We start from the raw sequence: 13,027 nt of genomic DNA on the forward strand, positions 1-13,027 counted from the left end.
TAAGACACCCCTCCTCCATTAATTTAAAAACCAAACAGCTGTTTTTCCACATTAACTGAGAGAGACTGAGGGGAGATTTTTTTCATTTGTGCATGTATATAAATTAGAAAAAGTACTTACTTGAGCTGGTCATTCTTGACATGCAAGTAAAGACATACAACAGTTGTGGTTACTTGAGCTGGTCATTCTTGACATGCAGGTAAAGACATACAACAGTTGTGGTTACTTGAGGTGGTCATTCTTGACATGCAGGTAAAGACATACAACAATTGTGGTTACTTGAGCTGGTCATTCTTGACATGCAAGTGAAGACATACAACAGTTGTGGTTACTTGAGCTGGTCATTCTTGAGATGCAGGTAAAGACATACAACAATTGTGGTTACTTGAGCTGGTCATTCTTGACATGAAGGTAAAGACATACAACAGTTGTGGTTACTTGAGGTGGTCATTCTTGACATGCAGGTAAAGACATACAACAATTGTGGTTACTTGAGCTGGTCATTCTTGACATGCAGGTAAAGACATACAACACTTGTGATTACTTGAGATGGTCATCCTTGACATGCAGGTAAAGACATACAACAATTGTGGTTACTTGAGATGGTCATTCTTGACATGCAGGTAAAGACATACAACAGTTGTGCTTACTTGAGCAGGTCATTATTGACTTCCATTTCTGCTGTGACAACACAACTACATTTACTACCATCCAGCAAACATCATCAGTGTTGTATAAATCATATGGAGTCTACATCTATACCCATTGTACTAAATTACTTCTCAAAAACTGCTCAACAAAATTTTGATCTGATAACATTGCTAAAAATAGAAAATCATGGAATGATTTATAATACACTGCTCAACAAAATTTTGATCTGATAACATTGCTAAAAACAGAAAATCATGGAATGATTTATAATACACTGCTCAACAAAATTTTGATTGATAACATTGCTAAAAATAGAAAATCATGGAATGATTTATAATACACTGCTCAACAAAATTTGGATCTGATAACATTGCTAAAAATAGAAAATCAGGGAAGGATTTATAATAAACTGCTCAACAGAATTCAAAAAAATTTTGAGAGAAAGCATCATGGTATGAAGTTCTTTATAATTTATACATATGATACCAATCCACTATTAAATATGGCTGCCTTTACTGAAAATGAAAAACCTTTAAACGACTTATTGTCAGGCCCCACCAAACAGAATTTGACCATTCATTTGAATCATCCAGCCATTTGACCATTCATTTGAAGCATCCAGCGATTTGACCATTCATTTGAAGCATCCAGTCATTGAGGGCTCAGTTTGATACATATGACGCCAGTCCTTCATTGGACATCTCCACCATTACTTTAAAAAAAAACAAATTTCAGTATAACTTCTTATGCAGAAATGGTCAACAAAAATCTAACCACAATAGACAGATGCGTGCTGCATGAAAAGCAATTCAGGTTTTCAGAAATAATACTGATTTACTGTAATTAGGAAAATCTTTAAATGATTTTAGCACAAAAAATGCTCAGCAGACTTGTTCTAAACTTGACAGAAACACTCTGACAATGAAGGTCTTTAAAGTTGTATAAATAATTCCAATTTGTAAGTGAAAGTGGAAAAAGACTTCATACAGTTTCAGCAGAATGTGGTCAGATTTGGAGAAGTTCTGTTTCATATGGCTAGTTGGCAAACATCAGCCAGTTGAGTCTTCTCAGACCCACTTGGATTTCTTGATACCAGTAAGAATAGACCCTGATCTGTTGATTCATGATTCAGTGGCAGATCTGATTCTATCCTGTTCACATTTATGATGTTTGTTATGCTTGAGTAAAAAAGGTAGTGCTGTCCGTGTTTTGTAGGTTGGTGAAGGAGATGCCATGTGTACAGATTAATCAGCCAGGAGGCATCCTGGCAGATGAGATGGGGCTTGGCAAAACTGTGGAAGTTCTTAGCTGCATCCTGCTCCATCCACGACCTGATTGTTGTCTGCCAGAAAGATTGTCTACACCAGCTGACCATCCACAACATGAGAACTGTTTGCCAGGAAGACCGTCTACACCAACTGATGGTCATCAGAAATTTATGAAATTTAATGTAAGCTGAAAGGAATGTTCCTCCTCTACTTGGAATTCAGAAGAAAATTCCACACCTTATTCATGCTTTTATATTGTGGAAAGGGTGTTATCACAGACTTAATGAAACTGCATCTTCGCAAAAAACATTTTTAAAAAATGTGCAGACTGTTAGAGTCAAATAAATATTGCTGTAAGGAATAGTTTGACTCTTAAGATATTATACACCATCATTATGAATTCATTTATTGGGTAAATATTTTCTTTTCAGTATTAATACATTTCAGAGTGTGGTACAAAACTTGATAGTTCAAGAGCTATGAGCTAAAGTATATTTTATTTTTTTGCACCACAAGAAAAAATATATCCAGTAATAATACATAAATGAAAATTGAACATGTTTTAAACACTACTCTTCCTGATTTTGTGAAGGCAAAGAAAATTTGGTTTGTGGTGACCTTACCTTCTGGAGTAAATTACAGTTTGGACATTTAAAAAAATATTTAACCATAAAATTACAGCCGGAAAACATACCACTTTTTGATATTGTTCACGAGGTAGCCTGTGGGAGATAACTTCTTAGAGATGTGAATATTGGCAAGTCAAATATCTTAAGGAAATAATTTCTTTCCTTCATAGGTAATGCAATTTCTATTGGTTGCTTTGTCACAGTTGCACATTTTTCTTGCTGCCAGTATAACTCCTGAAGGGAAATATATTCCAGTGTTGCATGATGGGAAATCACATGATAAAATATATGTATTTTTAATATTTAGAAAGTACAGGAGTGAAGAAATATAAAAAATATTTCACCAATAATTTTACTTTTAATATATAATTAAGCACTTTAGTACTTGAAGTGATAAGAACAGCATTAAATTCTACTATTGTGACCAAAAATCATACTATAATCATTGCAGCATTGTAATGAGATAATCAGCATAGATAAAAAATATTATCAGCTGATCTGGAGCATAATGATTCTCAATGTAGCAACAGGAAAAAACACTATCAACTAGAGCTTACAAGCCTCTTCCCTTATTCTACAGGCCATAGACCATTTTCTGTACTCTCAAACACAAAATACCACAATATTAGCTGATTTGAGAGTAATGATTCTCATTGTAGCAAAAGGAAATAAGTCTTACCCTATTTGTTACGGATACCATACTAGTTAATGTTCTCTCAAACCAAGAGTATCTCAGTAACTCCCAGATCGAAGTCTTTGGAAAAAAGAAGAGGAAACTGCATAAACCCATTATTTTCCCTAAATTAAGATGGCCAAATCTCTGTTTAAATTGTCTCGACTTTGGTTTACATTGTTTCCCACTTGGATGTACAGTGTTAATTCTTGGGTTTACATTGTTTCCCACTTGAGTGTACAGTGTTAATTCTTGGGTTTACATTGTTTCCCACTTGAGTGTACAGTGTTAATTCTTGGGTTTACATTGTTTCCCACTTGAGTGTTCATTGTTAATTCTTGGGTTGACGATGTTTCCCACTTGAGTGTACAATGTCAGTTCTTGGGTTTACGTTGTTTCCCACTTGAGTGTACAGTGTTAATTCTTGGGTTTACATTGTTTCCCACTTGAGTGTACATTGTTAATTCTTGGGTTTACATTGTTTCCCACTTGAGTGTACAGTGTTAATTCTTGGGTTTACATTGTTTCCCACTTGAGTGTACAGTGTTAATTCTTGGGTTTACATTGTTTCCCACTTGAGTGTACAGTGTTAATTCTTGGGTTTACATTGTTTCCCACTTGAGTGTACAGTGTTAATTCTTGGGTTTACATTGTTTCCCACTTGAGTGTTCATTGTTAATTCTTGGGTTGATGATGTTTCCCACTTGAGTGTACAATGTCAGTTCTTGGTTTTATGTTGTTTCCCACTTGAGTGTACAGTGTTAATTCTTGGGTTTACATTGTTTCCCACTTGAGTGTACAGTATTAATTCTTGGGTTTACATTGTTTCCCACTTGAGTGTACAGTGTTAATTTTTGGGTTTACATTCTTTCCCACTTGAGTGCACAGTGTTAATTCTTGGGTTTACATTGTTTTCCACTTGAGTGTACAGTGTTAATTCTTGGGTGCATAGTGTGCACATTCTACATGGGATGCAGTAATCTTAAGTGTCAAGAACATCTTTGCCGGTAACATGAAACTGCAATAGCCAAACAAGATAGCTTCAACAGTTTTCAGTTCACAAGATTAACACATGCAATACTTTTTGCATTTATTTAAAGCCTTGATGCTAAATGAAGCATGACAGATATCAGCCAGTTGTATCTTAAAATTATTACCTTGGTAACAGATAACACCTTTATCTTAAAAATTACACCCTGAAGAAATGACACCTTTATGATGAAAGCTGACAAATAAATCTCATTTACACCTTTTGCCTTAAAAAAGACAATTTAACGACACATGATACCTTTATCCTAAAATTTTATCGTAAATATAGATTTTGTGGATTAACACACAGAGAGAAATTAACCTTGAATTGTTTACAAATATTGTTGAAGATTTAATCAACTTCATCAGTTTTATCAAATGTTATATTTGTCTTTTAATTCCATAATTTGTCACCAGTGTTTTATAATGCATATAATATTCTATTACAGTAATTTCCTGTTTATCTTGGATTTTCATTTTTCACCATAAAGTTACAATTTCTTTTACGAAAAAAGCCCCACTTTTTGAAAGTTGAAATTCCTTTAAAACTTAGTTAATACATCTGTCCCATGGAAATAAATTTTTTAGCTAATACATCTGTCCCATGGAAATAAGAAATTAGTGTTTTCCTTGATTCTTTTTTCTTCTCCTTTCAGTCATCTTGTGTAAATGCAGTTGACCTAGATAAGTCAAATGATAACACAAGCCAGTCCGATGTTTGTTCTTCATCTTTAACATTATCACCATCATTGAGTGATACCATACCTTATTGTGGAATGAATGGAACTTTGGCAGCTAATGACTTAGGCCATTGTGTTAGTGCTGAACATTGTACAGGAAGTCAAAGAAACAAAGTGAAGGGTTCAGACAAAATGCAGATTGGAAGTAAAAAATATGATCAAAATAGTTATATTTTGGAAGATCACAATAATTATATTTTGGAAGATGCTCACCAAAAATATGATGACTCGGATGTATCTAAAAGTTCCAGAGATTTTATCAATGGCGTTGAATTTGAAACAAAATCAGAAAATGGCTTTATCAGAAGATGGAGTTCAAGACTTTCTAAATATTCTTCAGCTTCAAAAGTACAGGATGAAAATGACAATGTTCGGAAGAGGAAAAGTAGAAATTCTGTTGTTGGTGCCAAGATGAAAAAGAAACTTGAAGATGACTACTCCAGTAAATCTTCAGGTCCAACTACTGAGCCATCCCAAAGGAGAACTAGGTCATCTTGTATGATTTCACATGAAAGTCAGAAAGGCAAGAAGAAAAATCAGTCCACCTCTAAGGACACTGATTCAAGTAAGGAGAGAACTGAGGAATTAAGTAAACAAGAATGTCATGAGTCTGAAAAGTCTAAAAGGAGCACATTCTTTAAGACGACTATTGATAACAGAGACTATTTTGAGTGCATATGTGGAGCAGTGGAAGAATCTTTTGAAACGCTGAAGACTGTAGTTCAGTGTGTTGATTGCAGACTGAGACAGCATGCAGAGTGTGTGAACTATGACCTGTGTGACCCCTACAGGGGTCAGTACAAGTGCCCACACTGCCTTGTGTCCTCAGTAAGTATACTTTAGTATTATTGCAAGTACAGAAGTAGTTAAAGGGTTAGAGTTCAAGGTCAATGTAGCTGAAATGAGGAAAAATGGTTTTTGCTTGATAACTTTAATTCTAAATAATGTATCTTGGCCAAAGTTTGTGAAGAGCTTGCACTTAAGGCATGGAATAGGCCTATTGATTCTTGGTCAGATGGTAAAATGTATAGGTCATTGTGTCAAAGGAAAAATGAATTTTGCGGAATAACGTTTGTTACTGAGTAAGTTCCTTGACCATACCTTGTGGATTGCTTAATTTAGTGTCAAGGGAACTTTTGCTTTGGGTAGGAATTTAATTAGAGATCAATTAAAGGATGATTCTGGACTCAAATGGTAAAATGTAAAGGTCATTGTATCAAAGGAAAATGGATTTTACAGAAAAACGTTTGTTCCAGAGTAAGTTCCTTGACCAAACATTTTGGATGGCATACATTTGGCATAATAAAAGAACTTAGTCTGAAGGTCATAGTCACAGTAAGTCTAATAGGAAAATAAGGGTTTCATCACAGCTAGTTTACTTCAAGACTGCATACCTTGACTAAAGGCCAAGGTCATTGAGTCCTACTAATTCATATATAGAGGACTTTGAAACACATACAGACATATAATGTGTTATGGTACTTGTGTGTGTTCTTTAAGACCAAGGAAATTTTTACTTTAGATGTGACCATGGTTCAAGATTTGTTTTGTATTTAGCAGGGGAAATTCTTTTGTTCACTATACAATACTTTTTATAGTACAGTGTGTATGTTTACTTAAACGAATATTATATTATAGAAAACATACAACTAAGAGGAAATCAGTGTCCTTGAAGAATATAATTATATTGTTATTTTGTATCTCCATGCATTTTCCAAAGGATATTGGGTGGTACATTGTCTTGGTCCCAGCTCTTGCTTGCTTCAAGAATGTATGTAGTTGTCAAGTGGAACATTTGTCTTAGGTAGGAATTTGATTACAGATCAAGTGGAACTTTTGCCTTTTGTAGGAATTGAATTAGAGGTCAAGTGGAACTTTTTGTCTTTGGTGGGAATTTAATTAGAGGTCAAGTGGAGCTTTTGTATTAGGTGGGAATTTAATTAGAGGTCAAGTGGAGCTTTTGTATTAGGTGGGAACTTAATTAGAGGTCAAGTGGAACTTTTGTCTTAGGTAGGAATCAGAGGTCAAAAAGAGACAAATTTAGGTGATCTGTATCTGACAAGAAAGGAATAATATAATGGTCATAGAGGCTTTAGTTAAATGTGCTGATAATTTTAGAACTGTACCTGCTTATGCTCTTTCATAGGTAAAAGTTAATACAGTGTGACCGCGCTATAGTGAGCTCCATTATAACATGAATTCGGATATAACATTGTTGCAGTGTGGCTCCCAGAATTTTATATTCATGCATTTTTCTTGCACACGAAATGTAAAACGTTTATTATCATTTTGGGGAAGAGATTGCGCATGAATAATACAAGACGATCGTAGAGTGGCTCCTGAAATTTTATGTATTTTTCTCATACACAAAAAAAGTTTTTTCTTATTAAAAGTACGAAAAATAAAGTGTAAAATGTTTATTCTAGGATTGTGTAGGGCTTTGCCAATATAACATCTGGCAATTTTATTTTTATTGGCGACATTGCTGGCTGTTTAAACTTGTATATACATCCTTTGGTTTGGAGTGGAGAAATTCAGAGGCCCTATGAATGGAATTCGCAAACCTAATCCAAAATGCACCGAAATTTATCTATTGTAGCATAAACAATTTCTTTGTCCACATTGACAAACCATCTTCACAGTGCATTGTTATATCATAATCCGCTTACGTTGACATCAAGCATGAGTATTGTATGTTGTGAGCTGTACGCAAATGTAAAAAAAATCTTGTTGGTTTATTCAATAGGCAAGGAGGAACTGTAACTACGATCGACCAAACGACGGCCAATTCCTTTTTAAAAAATGTACCCAGATAAAATAGTTTGCTGAAATTTCAAAGGAAACATTACCTTTGAGGCACAGACTGTTATGAAAGCATACTAAGCAAATGGAAAAAAAATCAGTCTCAATAAAGCCATACAGTTATTTGATGTTGCCGCCACAATAAGAAACAGACATTTGTTTGGTTCTCTAAAGCTGGCCTAAAAACGAAGAACTTTTCTTCAAAGAAGTCAGTACCAAACTTAAATAAAAGCAGTGGAAACTGATGGATTTTTGCATTTTCCAATGTGAATGGAACACGTTTACTGTGCCGTGAAAGTTTCCTTTCTGCAGGGAGAAAGTTTGTGCATACGAATGCTACCAATGGCAGCTTAAAATGCAAGCTAACTTTTAACGACTTGGGATGTACTGAAAAGTAAATGTGCTTCATCATTCGTTATGTGATTGTGCTATGTTTATCCACTGAATCAGACCTATATGACCTGTGACAGAATTATTGAATATTTGAAATCTGTGTGGATTTTTTTGATGGAATTACTTGTATTGTGGATTCAATGTATGTGATGAGATTCGTGGGTGAATACACTGTGTTGATACTCTATTCATGCTATACATATGACATGTATATATAAGCAGTATACACATATATGTACCAATACATGGTTCTCTAAATAAAGTAAAATATTATATATGCCTTATCTGTTTTCACTACAGGTGTATTTCTCATTTAATATGCATCGATTTAAGATGGTAACTGTGCCAATGAAGCACATATTTTACTGCCCGCATTTATTACCTACCTCCCCCCCTGCAAATTTGTTGGGGTAAATGCATCATTTTCTTCAGCTAACTGATCTGGTTGCATATAACATGGTTTGGGCTATAACACGGTCAGGTTCTATGGCTCCCAACTACTGTGTTATAGCGGGTCACACTGTATCAAGTTTAGTCGATCTCATATTTCTTATGGACAAGATGAGAATTATTACAGAAAATTCAACAATTCAATTTTTAATAATGGTGTCTTTATGTGAATTTCGTTCTATTGTTTTATTTGTCATGTTTCCTTTAGCAGATATGAAATTTTGGTTCCTTTAAAATTCAGCAGTTGTTTTCATACCAACTTTTGCAGTCCTCTGATTTCACATTTTGTATTGCTGAAGATATATAACATTCTTTGTCTTTGGTTAGTCCAGGACTTCAAGAAATGAAAAAAATAATAACAGTAATATAAATCTTGTCAATATATAATCAGAAAAACACCACTAATGTCTTAAATTCTTGGCAAATGACACCAATGTTAAGTATAAAATTATACAGATATAAATATTTTTACAGACCCCCATACCTTCATGTGCCACACTGATTATCTCCCCTTGTTCCATATGTCATCAGTGGGTGGAGGAAATAGCAAAACATGTCCAGAAAGACACTCTGAAAGTTTTTGTAAGTATCATTGCTGTATAATTGCACAGTTTTTATTTTGTTTGTTTTTCAAGTAGTTGTACATATTTCAAGAAATTATAAATTATATGATAATGTTGTGACTCTTTGGTCACAAACTAAGTAATAGAAAGAAGCAAAACTAACACATTTTTGTAAAACTTAACAAATAATTTAATTATCAATGTTATTAATGAAAATGTGAGATGAACTTACAGTATTATGAAGTGAATCCAAAATAATCCTGATAAAGATCTATGAATTTCCCCAAAAATGAAAAGTTACATATCAATTTCAGAACCCGAAATGTACTAGGTCATGGCGTTAAACCCTACAACAACAACAACATTCTTAACAGACCCTGTCATGTAGGCAAAGTCTAACTAAAGATATTCTGTACAATTTAAAGCCATGAATAAAAGTTTAAAAAATTAGGTAAAAATAATTTGCCTGGAGTTACAAAAAAATATAGATATACATAACAATAATATATCCAGGAATTTCATAGCATTTGATGAGAATAGACGTTGTTGTTGTTGTTGTAGGGTTTAATGCCATTTTTCAGCACATGATAGGCTATACATGGCGGCCAGTATAAATGGTGGAGGAAGAACCCGGGAAAACCCTGGAAAGAACCACTGACCCATGAGAAGCTACTGGCAAGCTTTCTCACATACCCACATTGGCCGAATCCAAGACTCGAACCCATGCAGACAGAGGTGAGATGGCAGTGATCCATAACGGAGAGTGCTTAGACCACTTGGCCACTTGGGGCCCCGAGAATAGAGATTACATAATTTCTGCAACAATCAGCATTTATCACATTGAAAGATTTTCATTTGACTTCTTTTTAATTTACTATTATTCTGTATTTGACTTCTTGTCTTGTGTTTTATTTCTTAATAAAGATTTGTAATATCAAAACAGAAAGTCATTGATTTGAACTAGAACCTATATGTTTCTATCAAAATGGAAAAGGTGCTATATATAAAGAAAAGTAAAGCAAAACCTCAATTTAATATTGTTATGGCACTATTCTGTAGTTAGGATTTACCATTAAAATTGTTGTTGTACCTTTCCTTTATCACAGGTGTATTCTGGTGTGAATAAGCAGAGATTTCTTCAGCCCCAGACTCTTGCACAACAGGACATCGTCATCACAACCTATGAGTGTCTGAGAAAAGAAATTGACTATGTGGATTTACCCCATTCAAACAGTATGTACTGTTATGTATATTTGATTTAATTTAATTGTTTGTTTGTTAGTTGTAAAAATTTTTTATTTCCATTACATGTTATTGTAATGTAACTTTATTTACTGGATTTGACATTGTCCAGAAATTCTGATATGACAGTAATTAATTTGAATCACTATTCTGTCCGTTAATGGAATAGGAAGAGTTATTTATCTTATAGTTCGCTGCCAAGATTATTTGAATAGCATCCAAAAGGATTTTTAGTTTCCTCTTCAAGATTACTCTCTGGTGACCCATGATGACCTGCATTGCAATTATTAAGCTTTACACTCAACAGGTTCTCCTTATTCTGTGGTCCAGATGTCTCCCTGAATCACTTTGTATTTTATATTTTGCAAAGAATAGATAATATCCTCTCTGTATCAGCATTAGAATGTAATGACAGAACAACTATGCTCATCCTGCAGAGAACTTCTAGCTTCAGTTTCCTGTTGCTGGATTTCATTTCCTTAGAAGTGAAAAACTCCTCCAGCTTGTAATGGTGTATCTTCCATATAGAATCTGGCTTTTGTGGGGTCTTTCGTGAAGAGAGCATGCTTCTTGACACAAATGGAAGTAGTAACAGAAGGATTCAAAGACTTTGCCACCAAGTCTTGTACCTAAGGGAAGATCACTCTGCCTTACCATCACATAGGTTGGCAGACAACTTTTAGCTCTCTTTGGCTAAAAGTAGTATCTGGGAGAGTTGCATTTGCAGTCTAATAGTAGATCTCCTAAGGTATTACGATTGAAACATATTTTACTTGGAAATATTGGTAAATCTGAAGGTAAAACTGACAGACATATGCAACATAAAGTTAGACATATGCAATATAAAGTTAGACATATGCAGCATAAAGTTAGACATATGCAGCATAAAGTTAGACATATCACAGAAAGCAGCAGCTCTTTTAAATATGAGGCAAAGTTAGAAGAATTACTTGTTACAATATTCTTGTTGAGACTTTTTCACTACTGGGACACATGCTGGGAATTGTACATTTGTTGATATTTAAATTCTTCTTAACGTTTACACAGAAAATAATGGGAAGAAAACAGAACAATATTATTTAGAATTTTCTTGTAAAATATCCAAATGATTCCTAAAACTATAGTATGCATGTTAGAGACTGAATCTTCATTTTCTTAAAAATATTAAATTGCCACCCTGAAGATTAATGCATCAATAATTTCTTGACAAAAAATGAAGATTTTGAATCTACTGTACAATAATGAGTTGAAAATTGAATATATTTAAGTGCTGTTTTTTAGTGAAATTTGTCCTGGAATTTGTTTGGAAGTAGAGTTGTGTATTCAGTAAGGATGGTGTATGAAGAAAGGGTCACTTACTGGTCCAAAACTTATGTTCCGTTAGAGAAGTAAGGAGAAATCCACTTGCCTATGACTACACTTACTGGTCCAAACTTATGTTCCATTAGAGAAGTAAACAGAAATCCACTTGCCTATGACTACACTTACTGGTCCAAACTTATGTTCCATTAGAGAAGTAAACAGAAATCCACTTGCCTATGGCTACACTTACTGGTCCAAACTTATGTTCCATTAGAGAAGTAAACAGAAATCCACTTGCCTATGACTACAATTTCAATCAATTCATATATCCCATACAACATTTTTGAAACATTCAAAGTTAAAGAGTGAATTGCCATATCAGCAATGCAGACACACACACACACACACCTTCCTAACCCTGCTTACATACATCACATTTGGAATTTTCAGAGGTTGTACAATATCGTCATAAATTGCCAAATGCGAAACTCATATGTTTTAAAGTATACATTACAAAACTTGAAAAGAATGTGTGACCAAAAAGGGGATATGCAATAAATAGAAAATCACACAAGCGTTTTGTTCTACATCCGAGAAGATTTCGTTTGATATGGCATAGAAACGTACGTTTGATATGGCATAGAAACATCCATCAGTCACATGGATACAGTCTACTTTTTTATGATATCTGGCCAATCTGATTAAAATCAGATCTCCCCTTTACCACGTGAATAACAGTAGAGATTCTGATTGGATGTCTGATGCCATTTATTTTCAATTTAGACTTGTCTGCTACGTATATAGTATCAAAATAGGAAGAATCTATGACAAGGGGTTTCACATTCAAGAAATCTGTCTGTTGGAACTGTTTCATGGAAAATTTATGCAAAAATTACCATATTTACACACACTGTGAATTTTTAAGTTTTGTTTTTAAATTTTTCTTAAATAACAAAGATTTTTTTCCTTTACATTTAAATATTTCAGTGAAAAATTTCATTCTGTATAGTTGTCTATTTTTCATTTTTTTCCTAACATGGTATAAGACATGCATGTTTTGTTAACTAAATTTTTATGTTGCCTTTGCAGTGATAAAAAATATGTCTTGGGTTTCCCGCTAATAAAAATGGTCTAGTAAACAAACATATGAACAGCGGCCCTGACTTGAACAGCTAACACTCGCTCTAGAGCCACAAACTCGAGGCAAAAATGGCATTAGTTAAACTGGACATTTCTTTTGTGCTTTCTTTTATTTGAATTGTAGTGTGTATTTAAATTTTATTTC

General features: G+C 34.0%; 1 protein-coding gene across 1 annotated transcript in view; it reads left to right on the forward strand.

Annotated features, from left to right (window-relative positions):
- LOC149785982 (E3 ubiquitin-protein ligase SHPRH-like) overlaps positions 1–13,027 on the forward strand; it is a 166,862-nt gene that overhangs the window by 42,724 nt on the left and 111,111 nt on the right. The window contains exons 5-8 of the mRNA XM_089976242.1: positions 1,867–2,101; positions 4,907–5,818; positions 9,110–9,217; positions 10,305–10,431. Of these exons, the coding sequence (XP_089832368.1) occupies positions 1,867–2,101; positions 4,907–5,818; positions 9,110–9,217; positions 10,305–10,431 (1,382 nt within the window). The remainder of the gene's footprint in view (positions 1–1,866; positions 2,102–4,906; positions 5,819–9,109; positions 9,218–10,304; positions 10,432–13,027) is intronic.

Source organism: Sinohyriopsis cumingii, chromosome 12 (assembly GCF_028554795.1).
Source record: "Sinohyriopsis cumingii isolate HCF-2022 chromosome 12, ASM2855479v2, whole genome shotgun sequence".
NCBI lineage: Eukaryota > Metazoa > Mollusca > Bivalvia > Unionida > Unionidae > Sinohyriopsis > Sinohyriopsis cumingii.